This window comes from Ursus maritimus, unplaced genomic scaffold (assembly GCF_017311325.1).
Source record: "Ursus maritimus isolate PB19 unplaced genomic scaffold, ASM1731132v1 scaffold_3, whole genome shotgun sequence".
NCBI lineage: Eukaryota > Metazoa > Chordata > Mammalia > Carnivora > Ursidae > Ursus > Ursus maritimus.
Window position 1 is genome coordinate 12,083,272 of NW_024425563.1, and position 23,296 is coordinate 12,106,567.

The 23,296-nt window shown below is 44.7% G+C and overlaps 2 protein-coding genes, 2 long non-coding RNA genes and 2 gene segments (V, D, J or C); 2 read left to right on the plus strand and 4 right to left on the minus strand.

The window, feature by feature from the left end:
- The window catches only part of LOC103669001, a 150,574-nt gene that overhangs the window by 93,845 nt on the left and 33,433 nt on the right, over positions 1-23,296 (minus strand). The window contains 1 exon segment of the C gene segment in view: positions 10,908-10,917. Within this exon segment, the coding sequence occupies positions 10,908-10,917 (10 nt within the window).
- The window catches only part of PRSS1 (serine protease 1), a 113,026-nt gene that overhangs the window by 84,019 nt on the left and 5,711 nt on the right, over positions 1-23,296 (minus strand). The window lies entirely within an intron of this gene.
- LOC121105794 overlaps positions 1-23,296 on the plus strand; it is a 134,791-nt gene that overhangs the window by 78,486 nt on the left and 33,009 nt on the right. The window lies entirely within an intron of this gene.
- Positions 142-844, minus strand: LOC121105793. The segment is given in 2 exon segments: positions 142-474; positions 805-844. Coding segments are annotated over 2 exon segments (333 nt in total).
- On the plus strand, positions 13,634-21,027 carry LOC103668998. Its single transcript, XR_570178.2, has 6 exons — positions 13,634-13,800; positions 15,109-15,169; positions 16,375-16,571; positions 16,800-16,906; positions 17,332-17,466; positions 20,905-21,027. It is a non-coding gene; the product is annotated as an uncharacterized LOC103668998 (long non-coding RNA).
- On the minus strand, positions 16,878-21,397 carry LOC121105792. The gene is made up of 4 exons (XM_040643905.1): positions 21,261-21,397; positions 20,344-20,503; positions 19,932-20,236; positions 16,878-17,243 (listed from the first exon to the last, which is right to left on the minus strand). The coding sequence occupies exons 2-4, from the start codon at positions 20,450-20,452 to the stop codon at positions 16,878-16,880; spliced, it is 780 nt and encodes a 259-aa protein (XP_040499839.1). The 5' UTR covers positions 20,453-20,503; positions 21,261-21,397.

The following is a 23,296-nucleotide window of genomic DNA, read 5'->3' on the forward strand; positions in this document are numbered from 1 at the left end:
CACACACACACACACACACACACACACACACACACACACACAGATGTCTCGGTCTGTGGTTTTTCTCTCCCCACACCTCCCTCTGCAGGGCTCGGGGGGTTGGGGGAGGTGGGGCCAAGGGGGCTGTTGCCAGGGTTCTTGTCGGGGTCTCGGATCTCCGCCCAGCGCTGTGCTAAGCACCGCAGAAGTAGAGGCTGCTGTCCGCAGGACTCGCACTCGTCACCGTCAGACGGGAAAATCTGTCGTTTGGATGGTTAACGGGAAACTTGGCGGCGGGGAAGTCCCGTTCATGTGCGGCGCTGGAGCCCATGTTCGAAGTTGCCATCAGCGTGAGGCCCTGTGCAGGGAGCTGGCGATACCAAAACACGGTTGTGGCTTGAAAGTCCACCGCGCGGCACTCGATCTTCACCGAGGCGCCGCTCTTGCAGATGACTGTGCTTGGATCTTGGATAACCAGAGCACCCAGCCCAGAGCCTGCCAAAACAGAGGTCAAGGAGGTGACGGAGGCCAAAGGACCCGTCGGACGCGACCACGGGGGGACAACTCACAGCCACGCTCCTTTGCCTTTCGCCCAGCTCCCAGAGATTCCTGCTGCTCGGTGACATCTCCCTGCTAGACGGCCTACAACCATAATCCCTCACCTCCCCTGGCTGGTGACGTCTCACCCTACCCTTCAGAACTCAGAGAACGTGGACGTCCCTTCTCATTGTGGTCAGCGTAAAAAAATCCGCAATCTCTGCTACCACTCACGCATGCCAGCAACAAGCACACTTGCCCCAACTCTGCAGCTAATACGGTTCATACCAGGCCCCAGGAGCAGCAGAACCATCAGCATCTTCAGGCGTTGGCCTCATACCACACCTCGCTCAAGATAGGCATGATCACGCTCTTCCTTCTCCCTTTCTCCACCCCTAGGAGGGTGGACCACGGCTTATGTGATCCTGAAGGTGCTCCAGTCTGCCCCCTGGTGGTGACGTTTTTGCCAGCGGTGCAGGATCCATTGCTCGCTCTTTCTTTTTTTTCTTTTCTTTTTTCTTTTCTTTTTTAAGATTTTATTTATTTATTTTGACAGAGAAAGCGAGAGAGGGAACACAAGCAAGGGGAGTGTGAGAGGGAGAAGCAGGCTTCCCGCTGAGCAGGAAGCCAGATGCGGGGCTGGATTCCAGGACCCTGGGATCATGACCTGAGCCAAAGGCAGAGGCTTAACGGCTGAGCCACCCAGGCGCCCCCATTGCTCTTTCTATCACAGAGCCACGCAGACACGGCTGAAAGGGGCCTCAGACGTTCTAATTCTACTCCTACCTTTACAGAACATGCACTAACACCCAGATCATTGAAAAGACTTCAACAAGTTTCTTAGCTTTATTTAAGAGAAAGGCTCTCTGTTTGTGTACTAAATGGAATTATAGTCAGTTCTTTATTTCTGTAACGTATCCTCAAAGTACCCGAGGCAACTCATGACTATTCATCACTAGAACTATGGGTGAGCATAGGCTCCGAGTTCAATGTTTCTTTGTACTGATGATAAAGACATTTTCTCATCTTCTAAATGAAGTATTTATTTCACCACTATCTCTCGCCAGTCTCCCTGATATTGATGGACTTAATACTAAACATTGCTATTTATCGTAGTCTGTATGACTCTGTAAATCACGGTGGAGGCTAGGAAGACGATTTATTTGCAGCTCTTTCACCACGATACAGGTCATAGGCTAAGTATGGGCCAGTGGTAATAGGTTCTAGGAGATTTAGGGAATTATTTCTGCTTTGAACATGCTGGAATATTCATTTAAACGGCTCATGCTCAGAAATGTATAGCAATTTCAAAGAGGCTGAAGATTTTTCTCCAAAGCATTATACTTTCATTTTTATAACAACCTCCAGTTGTGCTTCATTCATATTTAGTTCTTTATATCTGGAGTGAGTAACTAAGTGAGGTGGGATTAGGACCAGATCCATCAAATTATGTTTGTACTATAACGACATAGATTTTTATCATTGCAAATGTAATCTTGTGTATTAAATATTACCATATGCACAGTACGGATATGTGGATTCAACGGCATCTGATAGGCTTCTGTGGCTGTATTTTTTTCATGGTGGGGGAAGACCACATTATGATGAGGTTACTTCCCACCGTAACTGTACTTTTTCCCTGCAAAGAGTAGGTGAATGTGCCTGCGATATATTACTTCTCCATAACATTATGACGTAAATGGAATGAAGTGTCTGGCAGCCCCTGGATCAGAAGAAAATCTTTCTACTCTTTTTGAGGACCACCAGCCATCGGGTATATATATATATATATATCCCTTTGGTGTTTCATATTCATTGTCAACTTAACTAAGGAAGAAATACATTTTCTAGAACTTTCTTTGTAGTTTAGCTCTCGATTAGAATTGACCTCAAGAAAAATATTTGCAAATGAAGCAGGTGTTGTTCTGATCTGAAGCCATCATTAGTCTAAGTGGTGAGAAATGAGGTCAGTAGTATCAATTTATTATATTATGGTTGCTGCTCCTCAGAGATGGCACCCGGGTGAACCACCATACTTCCCAGGCTTCACATTCCTCTAAGGATCAGGGCTGACTTGAACGTGATGGAAGGGGCACTGTATGATTTTCATCCATAGCCTTGTGGACTCCACCTGGGTCTCTTGGATGCTCACTCTTGGGGAAGCCAGCCAGTATGTAATAACTTGAACTACCCTGAGGCCACCCTGCTGTGAGGAAACCACCTAACCACATTGAGGAGCTATGTGGAGAAAGACATGTGGGGCTGGTCTACAGCTGTCCTGGTCATCCCAGGTGAGGTATCAGATATGGGTATAAAGAAGTCACCTTGGATGTCCAGCCCAGCTGAGCCTTCAGATATCTCCAGCCTCGGTGACTATCTGTCTGTCACTACATGAGAGACCCCAAGCGGGAACTGCCTACCAGAGCCCATCCAACCCGCGGAACCATGAGGGAGAATACATTTTTATTTTTAGTCATTCTATTTTGGGATGGTGGTGGTGGTAGTTGTTTTTCTAAGCTTTTAAAGGGAGATAGAAAATACATATAATAGACCACACAAATCTTAAGTGTACATCTTCGCGAATTTTCACAAATGAATGCTCTCAGTAGGTAACCACCACCCGGATCAAGATAGAGGACATTTTCAGAACCCCATCAACCTCTCTCATGCTTCCCTCCAAATAAATTAAAAACGCCTCCCCATGCAGTCACTACTCTAACTTCATACAGTATGTACCCGTGTGTCTGGCTTCTCTGTTCAATATCATGTCTGTGAGATTCACCCATAATTTTGCAAACAATATTTGATTTTTTTTGCTATATTTTATTCTATGATACAAATGTAACGCTATTTGTCTATTGCATTGTTGATGGACATTTGGGCGTTTTCCAGTTTGAGGTCATCATGAATAAAGTTGTTGTGAGATGATTTGTCTCACATACTTTTTTTGTTTCCTCAGAATCCTGGAATATTCCCTGAGTTTGTATACAATCAGCAAATTGGTTTTCTGGCTTGTCTAATTTACTGCTGATGGCTTCCAGTGTAATTTTGAATTCAGAAATTATTTTTACTGTAGCCAAGAAATATTATAGCTCTTGGATTGTATTGTTCTGTAAATTGCTCTTCCTCAAGAGTTACAATGGCTCCTCAAAGCTTGCTGAGGAAAGATTTGGTGCTATTTTGACTTTTTGGACTTTCATTTCATACAATTACTCTTTATAACTTGGTCATGGGGATGGAGGTTATTATGAAATTTCACAGCTAAAAAGTTCTTTCTAGTATCAGGGCCACTCCGAAAAAGCAAATGATTCAATGGCGTTAGAATGGATTGTTTAAAAAAATTGTGTGAAGTCCCTAGTCTTTGTTTTATAAATTCATCAACCGACAGGAGGAAATGTATATCCCTTCAAGTTATGTCCAAGATAGTAAAGAAAAATGAAATTGTCTGTCTTCTACTGTGCTCCCCTTAATTTCCTCTCTCTCTCTGAACAGATAGCCTCACCCCCTCCCATCACCTCTGGAATATGGCTTGTACCCAGGGAGCAGAGAACTCTAGGGGATGTGTCTCCCACTGGTCCATGACTGTGTTGGCTGGCTCAGGAAATGATTGATCTGGAGGTATCGATGAATATGGTCTGGACAAAGTAAAGCATCTTAGATCCATCGCATTCCTGATGGATTCTTTACTATTGTCAGAGGACATCAGTTGCGATGAGGGCTAGTGCTCAGCATACCACATTTCAGGGTTGTAAATCTTATTCGTAGATTAGTGTCTCTTTCCCATTTCTGCTTCTCAGTACTTTGGTCTCTGTGTGTATCAAGCTTCCGCAGAATACATGGGAGAAGAAATCCAAAGCTAACAATTCAGAGAGGAATCCAAATAAAATACACGAAGCCCAGACTTATATGCGATGGTCAGGGACTCCCCATATTTTCCCAGAAATTGCTTGTCCTGGGAATCCCAGGGCCATACAGGAGAATGGGCTGAGGTTCTTAAATGCTTCCAAGAATATTTAAAACTATATTTAATCCAGCATTTTTAGTTGTATGCAGTGGGAGGGATAGTCTGAACTCTATAGACTGTCATTCATTTCTGCAAGCAGAATTATGTGATCAAATAAATATTTTTTTAAAGATTTTATTTATTTATTTGACAGAGAGAGAGAGGCAGCGAGAGAGGGAACACAAGCAGGGGGAGTGGGAGAGGGAGAGGCAGGCTTCCTGCTGAGCAGGGAGCCCATGCAGGGCTTGATCCCAGAACGGTGGGATCATGACCTGAGCCGAAGGCAGACGCTTAACGACTGAGTCACCCAGGCGCCCCTCAGATAAATATTTTTAAACAAATCAAGTCCCAAGAATTAACACCACTTGCCTTAATTTGATAGATAGGTGTCAGACCACAAAGGGAGAAAGCATACAGAAGAATGAGCATTTGTAAAATAATACTGATCCCCTGTCTGCTGATTAATCATGCAAATGTTTCTCTTAAGCCCAACTCTCCCTCCTAAGCACCAAACAAGCCTACTGGCTATTTCTTTTTTTTTTTTTTCCTTTCAGTTTTTATTTATTTATTTTTCGTAATCTCTACACCCAGCACGGGGCTTGAAATCATGACCCCAAGATCAAGAGTCCCACACTCTTCTGACTGAGCCAGCCAGGCGCTCCCTTACTGGGTATTTCAATGCAGGTGTCCAAGGAAGGTGCTAGAACCAGACACTCAATTGCGTTCAATACTTTCGCTCCACTCATTCTTCCAAATCGATTCCTGTTGCCGTATTCCTGGGGTGGAGGGGACCGTGTTCATTCCTGGTTTTACCTCATCGCTCCCTCCTGCCAGCTCCTTAAGGCTGTATCACTGTGGCTGCTTGTCCACCGGGTGAAATCTGATTCATCATCTGAGTTTCGTCTCATGGTTTTGCCTTCCTTTGCAGCCCTTCCTGATGCCAACAGACAAAACCAGCCATGTTGTTTCCTAGGGCCACTAACATCTCTGATTAAAGGACACATTAGAGGAAACTTGATCACTGTCTCTGTGTTCTACACATTTTCCTTCCTGCTTGGCTTTTATTATTCTGAAGGAAGGGACCAGTTTCTGTTCATTTTGGTTTTCCAGTATTTGGTAAGGAGAGCTAGAATGTAAAATTAATATTTTCTTTTGCCTATTCTCTTTCCTCCTCCTCCTCCTCCTCCTCCTGCACCCCTTCCTTCTCCTCCTCCTCCTTCTCCTTTCTCTCTCTCTGTCTCTCCCTCTCTCTGTCTCTCTCTGATGTAGATAGATGTAATTCTTTGAACCAACGTAGTGGATCGCCGAGGTGTTGTGCCATTCCGCAAAGCACGTTGATGGCAGCAGCTGATTTTGGGGGTCTGGTTGAGGGGAAGGAAAGCAGGCAGATCCGGGAGCTGAATACAGCAAAGCCCTGCCACCTGGTGGGGAAGCAGGGCTCGAGACACATTTCTGTACAGAGGGGACGTGTCTGTACTTCACTGTGTCTCTACTACTGGCACAGAGATACAGGGCTGTCTGGTTCTTTCGAATCTGTGTCACAGTGAGAGAGAATGTCGTCTTCTTCCGAGAGGCACTGTAGCCATCAGGTATGTCTCCTTTCTGAATTTCATTTTCTACCGGCGAGTAGTAGATCAGTCCCAGCCCTTGCCCTGGGTCCTGTCGGTACCAGTACATATAGTCATGGTTAAAATCCTGTTCACATTCCAGAGTCGCCTCTTGTCCTTCCTCTCTGAACAAGTATTTCGGGGTCTGAGTGATTCCACCATCCGCTGTGCCTATGGAAGAAAGAGAGGCTCTAGAAACACAGCCCGGGAAGGTGCTTACTGCGTATGTCATGGGGGGCAAGGCTTAGATCTGGAGCTCTGCACCCTTGGGACAGGAATTTTCTCCCCAACCCCAGGACTCACCTGCTCCGAGGAGACAAAGAGCCACACAGCAGATCACCTGATTACCCATAATGGGAAGGGGGGCTCCTTGCAGCTCTAAGCACCTCCTGGAAGACAAACAAGGAAAGAAACTTAGCTCTGCGAATCCCCTGGCTTAATATGCAGAACTTGTCCGAAGGCTGGAACAGATAGTTGGAAAGGATCCCAGAGATATTCCAGACGGGCTCCCTAACTTTGCAGATGAGAAGACCGACAGGGGAGCTGAAGCACGTGCACCGCCTTGGGCCTCCCTCCCCAAACCGCCTCCCCCCTGGGCTGAGTGGGTGGGCAGTTTCGGGCCAAAGTCTCTCTCCGATTGGCCCCTGCTTCTACCTTCTCAGTTACTGTTTGGTTCCATTACTCTGTGACCGCGTGTAGCCACAGGTCATACGAGAACCTAGAAATCATTTTTAATCCCATCGCTGGGGCACATAGCGCCCACTCTCATCCATCCTGCATGCATGCCAAGCTCTGACTTTCACTGGACCCCTTCTCCCTGGCTGGCTTGACTTCTCTCTGTCATTTTCATTCACTTTCATGTCCCCATGCCTTTCTTCAATTCTCTTACTAATTTTCCATTTGATTTTATTCTAACTTGGGTATCTTTTCACTTATTCTCCATTTCTTGGATAATTTTGTCTTTTTCTTTCATTTCTTCTCTGAGTTTAATCGACTTTTTCTTTCATTTGTCTCTTAACTTCTGGTTACAGGTGGGTTATTCTATCTCTAGCTACTTGCTTGTATGTATTTAATTCCATTTGGAGCACAGACTTATATTTTCTTTGGACACATGATCATTTTTGGGGGACAGTCCGTTGAAAGGTGTGTCTGTGGGATTTGCTCTATTCTATGGATTTTACTTTCCTCTTGCTCGTTTTCATGATGTTGGGGTGTTTCATACACTACCCAGCTTAATGGCATCCTCTCCCACTGTTGTGGCAAAGCCCAGGTTGGTTTGGTTGGTTGGGTAGCATGGTTGGTTGGCGTTCATGGTGGGGGTGGGGCAGACCCCCTCAGTTTGTGACTCTCTTTTGTTTTGCAGGAAAACTCCAACTTCTCTTAGAAATGTTTTCTTCTTTTTTCCCTTCATTACCAGATTGCAAAAGGACCCTTTCCCCCTTCTTTTGGCCTTTCTTCCCTCCCCCAGAAGTGATAATTTTAGAAGACTACACTTTATTTTTTTTTTTAAGATTTCATTTGTTTATTTGATGGAGAGAGAGACAGCCAGCGAGAGAGGGAACACAGGCAAGGGGAGTGGGAGACGAAGAAGCAGGCTCCCAACAGAGGAGCCTGATGTGGGGCTCGATCCCAGGACCTTGGGATCACGCCCTGAGCCGAAGGCAGATGCTCAACGACTGAGCCACCCAGGCGCCCCTAGAAGACTACACTTCAAGTGACGTGCCTGGTGCTTCACGTGGAGTGTGCTGTCAAAGCTTCCTGCAATCCTGTTCAGGGGTGTTCTTCTTGGGGTGTCTCCCTGCCTCCCCGCTGGCCCCCAGCCGCTATCCTCCTCGGTCCTAGCAGGGAGGGGAGGGACCGGAGCATGTGGAATGATTTCAGAAAATCAAAAGGCAGAAACAGGAAACGCAGTGCAGTGACATGGTTTATACTCCATCCTGGTGAGGGCAACACTTTTCTGTAGGTTCCCAATGTTTGCCGAGTGATGGGAATTTAAAAAAAATTCACTGAGATAACAAAAAGTTGAAGTGATATGTTTCTTTTCTTTCTTTCCTTTCTTTTCTCTTCTTTTCTTTTCTTCTTTTCTTTTTTTTCTTTTTTTTTAATTTTAAAGTAGACTCCATGCCCAGCATGGAGCACAACACAGGGCTTGAACTCACGACCCTGAGATCAAGACCTCAGCTGAGATCCAGAGTCGGATGTTTAACCAACTGAGCCACCCAGGCACCCCCAGGTGATATGTTTCTAATTAAAAATATCCTGGGGCCACATCTTTCTCCAAAATTCCAGACAAATCTATCCAACTCTACTTCCACCACCTCTGAGGATCTTACAGCCGGAGCTCTTCATCCTGACATTCACACATGCCTGCACAGGTACGAGGCAAGGGACAAAGCCAGGATTATTCCAGAAAGAATAAGAGGCAGTGCAGCTTGGTACAAAAACCACAAGTATTTGAGCCAGACACACGTGGGTTTGTATTCTCTCCCTCTCCTTCTCTCTCTCTCTCTCTCTGAGTCTGAGAAAGGAAAGTGAACCCTTGGAACCACACTTGCTTTTGTTCATGTTGAAAATGAAGAAAATATTTCCTTTGCTTGATTGTCTTAGACGGTTAAATGAAATTCTACATTGAAAGCATGCCATAGGGAACTCGAAATAGAGCATTCAGTGAAGCGAAGAGAACTTTTCTTCAATAAATATTTAATCTGACAAATGATGTCCAATTTTAAAACACTTTACCTTTTTCTGGTGACAGTCTTAGTTTCTGAGCATGGGCTGGGATGTTCCATGAAGCTCCCTCCCCTCTTTCCACGCTCACCCTGCAAAATGCTTTCTAGCTAGTGTGTTCACTCACCAAGCAGCATGTCCCCTCCCTCCCTGCGCCCACGGCTGTTTGGGGGGAGGTTTGTGCATTGGGAAGAGGGGAGTCTGCACTGATGTGGGTAAGAGCTGGCGCAAAAGTACCCTGCAGAGTCCCCCAACTCCACCGGCTGGATCTTTAAGGCGCTTAGTCCGTCTTCGGAAAATTCAGTAGAAAAGCGCTTTTTTGGCATTCCTGAGTCGTCTAGGATATTCTCCTCCTGGAGGTGAACCATGAATTTCAGACCTTCCCCCAGGGGCTGCTGATACCAGTAAAAATAACTGTGTCCTTTCTCGGGGCGGCACGTCAGTGTTGCCTCTTGTCCTGTCCTTCTCACCAGGTGTCTCGGGTTCTGGGTGACGCCCGCATTCAAGGGACCTCAGAGGAGAAGAGATTATGTGAGACAGAGTCATAATGGCCACAATGGCGGACGGAAGGAGTGCCTTACAATATGGCAACCCAAGGTAGCTCAAATATCTTTCCAGTCTCCTGCATTCACGTAAAAATGCACATGAATTTTGCTTTTCACTCCACGCATGATGCAATTATTTGTTCTCATTTAAATGTCAGTACCTTTCAGAAAATCACTGCGCAACAGGAAGGTCCAGGGCCTATCTGAGACACAGCTAGAGAACCACAGACAAAGCCCAGTGATGGTGATCTGTCAGCCCAGAACTCACCTGCCCCCAGGAGCCAGATAACCACCCAGCAGAGGAGTCTGGTGCCCATGGCAGAGAGGGCATGAAGAGGACGCATAGGCAGGGCCCAGGAGGGGTGTTCATGGCACTAGCTCAGGGAGCTAGACCGCAAAGCCGCCTCTTCCTGTGAGGTCTCCATTTCCGGGGAAGCCTGTAGGTCTCATCTTGTACATCCGTTGAGTGACACATCTCTTCTTCTTTCCTGTAAACACATTGTGGCCTCTTATGTGTTACTACGTATGTGACAAATACCTTCATGATGGGTCCTGGTTTTCTGAAACATTGATTTTTCCCGCTTCCCTCTCTACTTCTTCTCATCTTTTGTCCTTTTATTTTCCTTTCATTGGCTCCTATCATCTTCCCATTTTCTGTTGTTGAGTAGAAGCAGTGGCCAGGTGTGATGTCTAGTTACGCACACTGAGGAACAGGGAAACCAGGGTGGAAACCAGGGTGCTGGCGAAAAAGTTAGAGAGGGGAAATGCTTTGATTCTGTTTCCTTCTTTCTTCCTCCTCCTCAGCTAAGCAATGGTTTCAAGCATCTTGAGGGAAGCTCATTTTATAGTTTGTAACTCACTTTTCTCATCTTTTGTTATTCTACCTGAATTTCTGATATAATTCAAAGAAGAGATAATAATTATTCTTTGAATAATAATTCAAACAAGAGGCATTAGAAAAACTGTAAACTCTCCCTCTCACCTTGTGTCCCCAATTTGATTTATCTGTCTGCACTAGTCTCTTTCTTTTTTTTTTAGAGCTTGAGAGAGGGAGAGTGCACGCGCGTGCACGTGTGCGTGCACGAGTGAGTGGAGGAGGGGCCAGGGAGAGGGAGGAGGAGAGAGAGAAGCCCAAGCAGGCTCCATGCTCAGTGCAGAGTCTGATGCAAAGCTTGATCTCATGACCCCGAGATCATGACCTGAGCCGATATCAAGAGTCGGATGCTTAACCGACTGAACCCCCCAGGCACCCGCCCCCCCGCCCCGCACTGTTCTCTTTAATCATGGATGGGATACCTGTATTTGAGGGACCTTCCTTTCCTAACCTGTAGCACTGAATAAAAATTATGTGAAAACCTCCTCTGTTCTAGGCATAGTGAAAGGAAGATACAAGGATGAATAAGGCACAGTCCTACCCTATTAGAATTGACAGAGTCCCTGGGAGATGTAATCTGAATACCTCGGACACTCCAGGCTTTGAGTAATAAATAAGATCATGTTAATTTTTAGTGTCCCTGGGGTGCCTGAGTGGCTCAGTCGTTAAGCGTCTGCCTTCCGCTCAGGACGTGATCCCAGAGTCCTGGGATCGAGCCCCGCATCGGGCTCCCTGCTCTGCTGGGAGCCTGCTGCTTCCTCTCCCACTCCCCCTGCTTCTGTTCCCTTTCTCGCTGGCTGTCTCTCTTTCTCTTGTCAAGTAAATAAATAAATAAATCTTTTAAAACAAAATTTTTTTTAGTGTCCAAATAACAGTGGCTCATGGTCTCTCCTTATTAATAGCAGGATTCTAGGCCTGTCTGAAAGGGTTTCTATTATTTTGGGAAGTATTCCGCAGGATCCCAGAATGTACACTTTAAGCTGCCATCACCACTTAGAATCGTCTCAGTATTTCTCCCCGACATGCTCTAGTTTCACCAATGCCACTGATGAAGATGCCCATCACTGAGCACCCACACCCAGCTCGAAGGGACTCTTCCCGGGTGCTGTCAGACACACTAGTCCTCAGGCCGCATGGGCCGCGCTGGAGTTTATACCGATGTGGGGGAATGAGTTGTCTCCTTCTCATCGCTGAGGTGTCCTTATTACTTAGGGCCCAAAGCAAACTGCTTATGTGCAGAATCTCACCAAGAAACTTGAGAATGGTTCCATCAGCTCAGGTTACCATTCTTCCCTCTCTCTGGGCTCAAACCCAGTAGAAGGGGTTCAATAAGGAGCAGGTGCCCTACTGTTCCTTTTACTCTCTCCTGCTCATTACTACACATTCCAAACCAAACCTTTTCCCTCTGGTCTTAGCTACCCATCAAACATCATGACGAGTGTCCATGGGGGCAAGCCACGGCTTGTGTGTTTGAATGGGAGGAGTTAAGATGCAGGTGTCCTGAAGACTGATGGTGAGGATCTGGTCTACCTGGCAGGGCCAACACCCCAGCTAGGCAGCTCTCAAGGCTGTGGGACGATTCCTACAATGTACATAATTGTCTTTGCCACCCGGAACTTACCTGGTCAAACTTCCATTTTCAGACCTTCAAACTGAGCTCTTCTGACCCAACTGTAGGTACCTTCCCTCCACATTGAGCGTGGAAAGGCTAAAGATTCATCCCAGCAGCTGAAGCCTAGAACGTAGCCCCGCCTTTCCCCTCATTCCCTCTAATTTAAAGTCCTTGTCCTGTGTCCCCACGCTCCAACGGAGGGAACACTTCTCCACAGGGTAAAAACTGGCTAAGCTACAGACAGATACTAAAAATTGATGTAGGAAATACTGGGTAGATTTAGGAGATAAGCAGAATAGAAAATATTTAGTTTCACTTTTCTGTCTCCAAGCAAGTAAATGACTGGCTTAGACACTTTGTCACACACTTTTGGGTTTCCCTTCCACTATTTATTAGCGTTATAAACTTTAAAGCGGCTAGACACTAGATCCTAATTGTTTTCACCCCACAGAAAGAAATAACGATTATGTGATGTGAGAGAAGTGTTAAGTAATACAATAGTGGTGGTCACGTTGTGATATAGAAATGGATCAAATCAACACAACGTACATCTTCAGCTTATATGTTACATGTCAATTATATCCTAATTTTAAAACAGTTTTACTGAGGTATAACTGACGTGCAGATAAACTGCACACATTTAAAAAGCTTTGATGTATGTACGCAAACAGGGAACCACCACCACAGTCAAGGTAGCGAACATATCCATCACCCCAAAAGGTTTCTTTCTGTCCTGTTGTAAGCCTTCCCTCCCAACACTTCCCACACCTATCCCATCCCTAGGCAACCAGGGATCTGCTTTCTGTCAATAAAGATTTGCTTGCATTTTCTAGATCTTCATATAAACGGAACAAAATAGTATGCGTTTTCTTCTGTCTGGCTGATTTCCAACACCGTAATTATTTCAAGACTCGTCTACGTTATTACATACATCATCAGTGAACTCCTTAGGCCGCTTACAGAGTGCATTGACTGGGAAGTTTATAAAATGTCTAATATTTTTAGAAGATTGGCAAGTTCATCAATAAAGTTGATACACAATACAAATTATACAACCCGTTCCCCTATTCGCAATGGTATCTCTTGAAAATAGGCTCTATTTTTCTGAAATTCAAGCTACAGTACTTGAACCTTTTTCAGTTAAGCTTTCAGATCTGTTTTTAAATTGAGATAATAATTCACATACCATAAAATTCACCATTTCAAAGGGTACAATTCAGTGGGTTTTAGTATTTATAAACCTGTGCAAACAACAATACCGTATAATTCTAGAACTTTGTCATCAACCAAAAAGAAACTCTGTACCAATGAGAAGTCACTCTGCATTTACTCTTTTCTTCAGCCCTTGGCAACCATTACTCTACATTTTGTCCCCGAGGTTTGCCTATTCTGGACTTTTATATAAGTGGAATCATATACTATGGGCCCTTTTGTGACTAACTTCTTCCATTTAGCATATTTTTTTCAAGGTCCATCTATGTTATAGCACGTATCAGAACTTCTTTCCCAGGGCGTCTGGGCGGCTCAGTCGTTAAGCATCTGCCTTCGGCTCAGGGCGTGAACCCGGAGTTCTAGGATCGAGCCCCACATTGGGCTCTTTCACTGGGAGCCTGCTTCTTCCTCTCCCACTCCTCCTGCTTGTGTTCCCTCTCTCGCTGGCTGTCTCTCTGTGTCAAATAAATTTTAAAAATCTAATAAAAAAAAGAAAAAGAAACTTCTTTCCCTTTTATGATTGAATAATATTCCATTATATGAATACACCACACCTTGTTCATTCACCATTTAATGAACATTTGAATTCTTTCTCTTTTTTTTTGGAGATTATGAATAACACCCAAACAAGGGACTGGTTTCCAGAATATACAGAGAATTTTCAAGGTTTTCTATATATATTTTGGATGCAAGTCCATTGCGAGGTATGTGATTTGCAAATATTTATGATTTGGGGGGATGACTTTACCTTTCTTGAGAGTATCCTTTGAAGCTCAAATATTCTTTAAGTTTGAAGAAGTCCAATTGATCTTGGTTGTCTGTGTTTTGGTAGTATGTTTAAGAAATCATTGCCTATTCCATGGTCATAAAGATTTATACCTGTGTTTTCTTCCAAGTATTTTATACCTTTAAGTCTTATATTTAGGTCTTTGATCAGTGTTGAGTTAATTCTTGTATATAGTATGAGGAAGGCCTGCAAATTCATTCTTCTGCACATGGATACCCAGCATTCTCAGCAGCACTGGCTAAGAAGTCTATTCTTTCTCAATTTAACGGTCTTGGCGCTCTTATCTAAAATCAATTCCCCGTAAAGGTATGGATTTGAGGACTCTCGATTCTGTTCCATTGATTATTTTCTTTCAGTACAGCATTGTCTTGATTTCTGTACTTTCATGGTAAGTTTTGAAATGGGAGAGTATGTATTGTCTAACATTTTTCTTCTTTTTAAAAATGTTTTGGCTAATTTTGGTATCTTACACTTTCATATGAATTTTAACATTGACTTGTCAATTTCTGGGGGAGGAAAGATAGCTGGAATTTTGGAATTTGATAGGGATTTAGTTGAAACTGTAGATCAATTTGGGGAGTTTTTTTTGCCATCTCAAAAGTATTAAAGTCTTTCAGTACATGTCATGGGATATCTTTCCATTTATTTGGGTCTTTAATCTCTTTCAAGCAATGTTTTGTACTTTTCAGCGTACAACTTGTTCATTTCTTTTGTTCAATTTATGCCTAGATATTTTATTCTTTTGAAACATTATCTCCTTGAGAAACTAATTGGCAATTATATGCCCCTTAATAATAAAAGCGTAAATATGGATTAGATTTTACTTCTCCAGAAGAGTACTCTTGCTATATATAACAAGATTTAGGTAAGTGGGGGCAGTAATAAATCAAAATTGTTAGTGAAAACAAACTAGATTAGACTGCTTTTTAAATCCCATACTGCTCTCTGCTGGGGAGGAGTGAGGGAAGGACAAGCAGATGTGTGCCTCTCCTTGGATGTCTTAGTGGGTGTGTGCACGCATTTGCACAAGCACGTGTGTGTGTGTGTGTGTGTGTGTGTGTGTGAGCCTTGGAGTGTGGGGCGGCAATGGGTGAGGCCACAGGTCATGGAAAGAAGAGAAAGGGAGTTTCTTTTAGCAATAAGAATATCCACGGGGATGCCTCAAGTGTTCTCCAATTTCAAAATGACCTTTTGTTGAAGATTCTCTTCCATCTTTGATCCCTAGATTTGTTCTTGAAGTCTAAGGGCATCTTCACATCTTCCATCTCCCTCACCTCTCACAGCAGGTAAGTGTTAACATTTTGTCCATTCTGTATCTCAGGAGTCCATTCTCCTCTTTTTCAGTTAGGTCCCATTCTTGGGCGGTCCCCGAGAGTCCAGTTAGTAAGAGTCCTGCTGAGGTAGTTAGCCAGAATTTTCTTCCCAACATAGATGAGTACCCTTGATATTGGACCAAATTCTTGTCTCCAGCGATTACCTCCCAGGTGACGTCTGTTCATTCTGGGGTTGCCTTCAGTGAAAGTCCAGCTAGTCAGTTTACTCAGAACCCCCCCCCCTTACCCTCTTGGTAATTGTCCATCCACTTCCCCTCCCCCTCCCTGCTTCTTGGCTATAAATTCTCATTTTTCCTGTTCGGTGTTGGCGTTGAGCCCCATCTGTCTCCCTGCTGCAATGCTCCGCTGCTGAGGTTCCCGACTGAAGTCGGCCTTACCGTTTTAACGAATGTCTGAATAAAATTTTCTTTAACAGAATTCACCACAATATTAATAAGCGATTTACTGTTAACCGAGAGATGCTATAGTTTGTGTCATAATCTGCAATGGCTTTCTTAGCTTACTGTCTGAACCGGACCCTTTAAAACCAGAGCATTTGTCCGCTCTACGTGGTCTTCTCTCTGACGCATTCCTGTACCGCCATCTGGCAGCCGTGGGGGAGATGGCGGGAAATAGATACCGTTTTCTTTGACATGACCGCGTTTCAAGTCTGCGTCAATGCTGAGGCAAACAGGAATGATCTAGACTGCCCCTTCCAACCAAGTCTTCCCTGGATCTGCGTTATCGACGTTGACAGTTTGCTCAGTTATTGCCAGATGGTAGCGACATGTCTTCCACAGCAACCCCTGATGGTCCCACGTGTGGGAAAAAGGGAGATATATCCTGAGTCATCCTCATGTCAAATCTTGGAGAGCAAGTTGTGCAAGTTTCTAATTTTAAAGAGAAGAATTCTGAGTCATAGGGGGGTGAGGGCTCTTGCCAACATCCTACAGCTAAAAAAAAAAAAAAAAGCCGGAGTTTAGATAAGGAAGTGGGTATCTTGACTCCAATTCCACTCTCTGTGGATCTGGCATCTCAAGAGAGAGAAGGGAACCATGAAATTTGTAACATCATAGAGTCAAACTCTGTACTCCCCTGGATTTGTGACTTGAATTTCCCAAAAGAGTCTCTGAGTGGGGATTACTAATCAGTGTTTGTCCTGCTTCCTTCCCTTCAAGACGGTGGTGGTTGCTGTTCCGTTATTCCCATTAACTCACTGCCCTTGAGAGATGGTCAGTCTTGGGGAGGAGGCAGCCTTGGAGTGTGACAAAAGGATTATCCTAGACCCGTAGTGGTCAACATTCTGTTGTTCCACAAACAAGAAAGTCATTGGCCTCCATGGAGGGAAAGAGTCTACAGAGGAGTCATGTTTGAGGTAAAATCAGTAGGAATTTCTTGAAGTTTGGGTAAGATAATATCATTATCAGATACCAGGTTTCTGTAGTCAAAATTTTTGGGGGGGAGGGGGGATTTATTTCTAAACTTGGAATCCACAGACTACCCAATTCTGCATTTTTTAGGAGTTCCAGAAGCCCATGTCCCAAAGCACGCCCACCCTATAATTCAAGAGCTAATTCATAGTCTTGTCCTCTCCTGCTTGCAGCTGGAGTCACAACAATCCACCTACGTCTTTCTTTCTTCTGAGGCAGAAGACTGGGAAGTGGCCTTTCCAAATGTCTCCCTAGAGCTCAGGGGAGAGGAGAGGAGCCGGTGAGTTTGCGCACTGGAGGGAACTGCTCAACTGCACCGTGCCAAGGCAGCCAGCACGCAGATCACAGCTGAGTCCCCCAGCTCTGTGGGATGGGTCTTCGGGTGGAAGATGTTCCATTAGGTCCTTCGGCTGAGAGCCGTTCCTTGGGCATCCCAGCTCAGCTGCAGTGTTTTCATTTTGGAAGGAAATCAGAAACTCCATTCCCTGCCTCTGATTCTGTGGGCACCAGTAAGCCAATCTGTGACCGGAAATTGGGTCGCATCTCAGAACCCTCCTCTGTCCCATCTTTGGTGATCCTGTGGCTGGGGATCTGGCTGACTGCAGAGTCTGTGTGTCCTGTGGGAGAAGACAGAAGCCATAGAGAGTGGGTCTAGGAAAACATCGACGCAAATTCCCAAGCCCTCCCAAGCTCACTTGTCCCCAGGTGGAAGAGAGTCACCCCGCAGAGGAACCTGGTGTCCAAGGCAAGATCACTGGCAGGATGAGGCTCTCCAGCAATGGTTTCTGATACACAGCAGCAGAGAGGAATGGAAGTTTCGAGTTCCCTTGGCCCCGCAAGGTAGGATCTGGCTGTGAAGCCACAGTCCCTGGGAATACCCACAGCTTCAGGGCACCTTCCACAGGAAAGGGGGAACGTTGGTCCAAATGTGTGACCTAATGCTTATTTTGTTACACGGATGACGTAAACAGGCTCCAAACCCACTTGAGCATTCTTAGGAAAAGTGAAGTTTAAGGAAAACACAAGAGGAGGTGGAAAAGGGGGAAAGAGNGAGAATAACAGGAGCGAGAAGAAGATGGTGACCGAGCCCTGCGATAGAGTGCTATTTGACCAATCTTGGCAGAAGGTTGGCAGAAGTTCTCAAACTTTAACATAAATAAGCCCCACGAGGGGCTTGGTAAGATTAGATATATTCCTATAACCCCTTCCAGAAATTCTGACTCTGAAATTCTGATCCTTTCCTAGAATATATCTGTTTAACCTGTCCCTCAGGTGATACTGATGAAGAAAGTTACTTCAGACAACAGTTTCAATCTCTTCCCAGTGGAGATTTTTTAATAAGCCAAACTAACAAAAGACAAGACCACTTAAGGCGTTACATTAGAATGTTAAAATTTAAGGAAAAAGAAGAATTTTCCTAGGAATGGGAATAAATAGTGGATAGTTTTAAGTTCTGGAAACTACATTTACAAGAAAGAATAGATGGGAAATAATAAACCGAATTGAAAATGAGGTGAGCGAAACCAAGAGAAGTTTCCAGCGTTTGGGGTAGAGTCAATATTGTCAAATGCTTCAAAGAGACCAAGTAAGAGGAGAAAGGAACAGCCTTTGGTCCGGCAAGTTTGTAATTTTAAGATTAAAGAGAATAGTTTCATAAGAATGGAACTATTCAATGAAGAAGCTGAAGACGGCACCCAGAGGAATAATTCGTCCGTGATGAAAGCCAATGTGTGGCTCACTAATCACATTGTTACTCGGAGAAAGACAGAAACGGACACTCAGCAGGACTCACTTTTGAGTGCTCGGAAAGGAAGCTGAAATAAACAGCCATAACATGAGGTAGACAGGAAAGTGAGAGCTTCTGTTTCAAGAGGTCAGGATGAAAATTTGCCTGAGAAATGGAGTAAATTTGGGCTTCTGAGGGTAAGACAAGCAGGTTCAGCTTCTATTGAAATAAGAGCAGAAGTGACTAGAGAGAATATATCAACTTCTTGAAAGCTAAGTAGTGGGTGGTTAGAAACGAACAGGTTTTTTTGAAGTATTTTTTTAAAATACAGAAAGAGAGAGAGAGAGAGTGAGCAGGGGGAGGCGCAGAGGGAGAGAGAAGCTTAAGCAGACTCCCCACTGAGCATGGTGCCCGATGTGGAGTCGATCCCACAACCCCGAGATCGTGACCTGAGCCGAAATCAAGCGTGAGATGCTCAAATGACTGAGCCCGCCAGGCGTCCTGAAATGAAGAGTTTTATAAACAGGATGGATCATTAAATTTTAGCAGAGGTATTTTGAATTCTGTATCTGTTCTATGTAACAGCAGTGACCTCCCCAGGTAGAGTTAATGCAGGAATACCTCCTTTCCTTCCCTTGATGTTGAACGCATTGTCCCTCATTACAATTTGGACCGCATACTAGGGGATTTTCGATTGTCTGCACATCAGTTTTCAATTGTTTGCACATCAGGTATTTTTCCACTGAGGACACATTAATCTGTCTGTTCCCTCAGCTCCATAGAAACTAATTACTGACTTAGTAGGGTGTGAAGTTGTCACACTGAAAATTAACATGCTTTTGTATTACCTGGATTTAACTCCTTGAACAGAAATTAACCAGAGTCTTTACTTGGTCTGACATTGTTCTAACAAGTAAGGATCTCGATCCCCTTTCTAATTCCTTCTATTTTCCTATGTTCTCTGTATCTAGTACTCCTCCCCTGGGATGGATACCTATTGGGAGTCCTGGCCCCTAACTAGAGAATTCCTGTCTTTGACATCTGTGATCCGTAATGTCAAAGTGACAGGCCTCTAGCTGCCATGTTGTTTGAAATAACCTGATCCCCTTGGCTAAAGTTGAATTTTCCAAGAGCATGTTTTTGAGTAAAATAGGATCAAATTGTTTTCTGTTTTCTGGATCTGTGCTCTTACGTGAGAGAAAGTCAAGTTGGTCCTTCGCAATATGGCTGGAGGACTGACATTTGAATCTATGACCTTCCGCTTGCTATGAGATTTAACAACTGGAAAAGACAATTTATAATCATGGAGAGAACAATGGGACCAACAAGGTGGAAAAAGAAGTAAGAGCTGTCAAATCAGTCATGTCATCGTTCCAGGACTTTATTCTACTTCGCTCTTGAGAAAGTCCTGTGTTCTTGTTTTGGGGTTCTATGGGCCATATATTCAGCCTTGCAATAAATTCGCATTTGGCTTAAGCTAGCTCTAGTTAGTTTCTATTATGTTCTTCCAACCTAGTATACCAGCTGCTTCCTGAGCCAGGCCCAGGATGTTTGTGTATTAAGATTAGCTAATATTTACCACTGTGGATTCACTGCTGGCACAGAAATACACGGCTAAATCCTGCAGCTCCGTAGGCTTGATCTCTAGGCTACAGGGTGAGTTTTGGGGACACACAGCTGAAAATCTCTTCTCGGGCATTCCTGTTTTGTCAAAGATGACGCCATTCTGGAAAGAAATCAAGAACTTGAGCTCTTTTGCTGGGATCTGCTGATACCAGAAAACATAACTGTGTCCTTTTATTGGGACACAGTGCATTTCTGCCTTCTGTCCTTTCCCTGTGACCAGGTGTCCTGGAGTCTGGGTGACTTCTGCATTGAGGGTGCCTGGGAAGAAAGCAGACAGAAGTTGGAAGCTTAGCCCCTGAGGGAGTCTGGCGACAGGGACGGAAGGTTTAGAGCTGGGGGCTGACAAGTTCAGAACGGGGGCTTACCTGCACTCAGGAACCAAAGGACCAAGGAGCAGATGAAGACGGGGCACATGACGGCTTTAGGGAAAGAACAGAGGCGGGCAGCTTTCTCTGAGGCTTTTTCACCGCCCATAACCACCTGCTCTGTGACGTGATCACTTCACCGATAGTCCTTGCTGTCGTGCTGTATACAAGTGAAAAACAAACCAGTAGACTATAGGAAACAACCGTACTCGGTCACTGGAAAACAGGCAGCGCAGGACTGTGATTATTCTAAAGCAAGAAAAAAATGGGGCCGTGTCCACATGGTGAGGGGCAGACACAGGGCACGGCCCATTTTCCCAGTTGAGGAGACAGAGGTTACAACTAGAGGGAACCCAGCAGCTGGAATCACTGAGGAAGACTACCGGGGAGGGGGAATCCACACACAGAACCCCAGAAATGTACAGAGGGGCGGTAGTGAATTTTTGTCTGAACAAGAATCGGTGTCAGTTCCAGAAAATAGTTGGTGCCTGTAAAAATTCTGATGGCCCCGGTTCTTCACAGAGGTTCTGCTCTTACAAGATGTCCTCATTTGGCTGCTAGGAAATGAAAACCCTGAGCATAAATGGGAGAGATTAGAGGAGGCTGCAGCTGGAACGAGGCACCAACCAAGAAGGAAGCCATTCCTTCCCACGTAAGTGGGATCGTGCAGCACCTGTCCTTCTGTGACTGGCTTAGGTCACTCAGCAGAACGTCCTCAAGGTCATTCATGTCATCACATGTTGCCCAATTTCCTTCTCTTTCAAGGCTAATAACATACTATTCTATGTATATACCATATTATGCAAAATTTTAAGAGGGTAGATCTCATGTTAAGTGTTCTGGCCGCAATAAAGTAAATAAAATAAAATAAAATAAAATAAAATAAAATAAAATAAATAAAATAAAACACTACTCACTCTTGCTCCCCAACTCTCTTCCAACTCCCAGAGCATCCAACATGGTCTTGTGTTTACTTTCCAGCTTTTTCTATCAGATTCTCCTAAGATTTTAATTTCCCTCCTTCCCTGGGTGTGTCCTCACGCTTTTAGTGACCATACCTGCTAGAGAACGAGGCAATTCTCTACTGTTCTGCTTGGCTACAGCAAATCACACCCCCTCCCACCTCGCCCTCCCTCATCTCGGTGTAAGGATCAGACCAGTCACGAGGAGCACAGAGCAACTGCATCCTTAGCCCTGGGCCTCATGTTTCATCTGGGCCGGAGTGAAGTGAGTCTTTGCTCTTCGTGTCTCTCCTCCCTCTCTTCAAGAGGATGTCAAGTGTTCACATCATCTAAAGAATCTCTAATCTGCCCCCTGGTTGAATTCTTTTGCCATTCAGCTCAAGACGAATCAATCTCCTAAACCTTGTCGTGGAGTCACGAATGAGGGGAAGGGCTCCAGAGATATTAGCTCCAACGTCTCATTTTACAGAAGAAGATTTTGAAACAAAGGCAGAAGCACAGAGGCGCAACCTTCATCATTTGTGAGGAAAGAGGTGTGGACGTGTGGTGAGCGAAAGAAAGAAAAAGCAGACCACTGTAGTGATGGTGGGGGGACCAGATGACAGCGTTTAGCTTCTCTGAGTTTTACTTAGTTACCAAATAAGATCTTGGGTAGTACCTCTTGGCCTCTTGGTTAAAGAGTTGGAAGCACGTGATGCTGTTGGTGACCATACGAGGTGACGTGATAAGCCACAGCTTAGTAGGAATATCTACTATATGTTCTTCAGAATTAAAATGAGGACACAGTTCCAGCCTGTGACAGGCATCCCACAGCTAGCAGATGCTTGTTCTTTCCTGAAATGATGATACGTGTGTTTATTGAATCGGCCATCATAAATATTTCAGTCTCTTAAAGCCCGTAAGATACATACTGGCTTTTAGAAAGCTGTTCTAATACATTCCAGAAACCCCTTTTATTTCCAACAAGCTGCAGTACTTGATATATTTTTAATTAATATTAAAAGTGTAGGGCAAATTCTAGTCATTTTAATATATCTGTTAAAGCACCACATCTTGTTTTGGCTCTGTGTCCTATCGGCGTGCCACTGGAGTGGTTCATAGGCAAATTTGTATCATGCAGTGTAGTTAAACACGCTGGGAATAATGCGTGTGCGGGCAGTTCATTCTGCGTCAAACCTGGCACAAATTTCTAAGACTTCTCATTTTCCTTATTGGAGAAGAAAACCGTGAGACTGCAACAGGGTCTCTGAGGGCACCTTCCTCCCCTTAGGGCAAGGATTCATGAGAGTGGGGCCACCTCTCATCGGGGCAGGCCTGCCCTGTATCATATTTCCAGGTCTCCAACTTATATTAAAAAACAAAACAACTAAAAAAAAGTTCCTATTTATGTACTGAAGAGTGCAGAATGGGTGACTAAGGTGATCCTAGGAAAATACCACAAACTGAACGCCCGGGTGAGTGTAACCACTTTTCCCTTCTTGGCCTACCTGTCAGTGGTTTTCGTAGGTTTCTGCCCAACTTCTGTCTACAGACAGGTGATGACAACCATAAACCCACTTCCCACTATTGCTGTATAACAAGCAGGTGGGATGGTTAGAGACGGATCTTGGACCCAGGAAACAGAGAAGTTTACGCACAGAGGAGCGGGAACACCGTAGCTCTGTGTCTTTCCTGCTGGCACGGAGATACACTGCTGAGTCCCCCAAGCCTGCCGAGCAGATGTTGAGAGAACAGAAAGAAGTGGTGTGCCGGCTGGATTGGAAGTTATCCGAGGTGTCTGCTTCTTTGTTCAGGTCTGTATCATAGTCGTACTGCAGCAGCTTTGGGGCTTGGCTCAGCTTCTATTGGTACCAATACATGGAATCATGTTTCAGATTCTGAGAACAGCTCAGAGTCACTGGTTTTCCCACCCTCGTAAACTGGTGTCTTGGGATCTGGATGACCATGGCCCCCATGTGACCTGCAGAGAGAGAAAGAAAACATAGAGGCAG

Excerpts from the sequence above, each read along its gene's own strand:
- LOC121105792 (XM_040643905.1), bottom strand. The coding sequence starts at position 20,452 with ATGGGCGGTGAAAAAGCCTCAGAGAAAGCTGCCCGCCTCTGTTCTTTC. Across the intron at positions 20,237-20,343 it reads CCTTTGGTTCCTGAGTGCAG|GCACCCTCAATGCAGAAGTC; the intron begins GTAAGCCCCCGT and ends CTTTCTTCCCAG. Across the intron at positions 17,244-19,931 it reads CCAGCAGTGAATCCACAGTG|GACACACAGACTCTGCAGTC; the intron begins GTAAATATTAGC and ends CTTCTCCCACAG.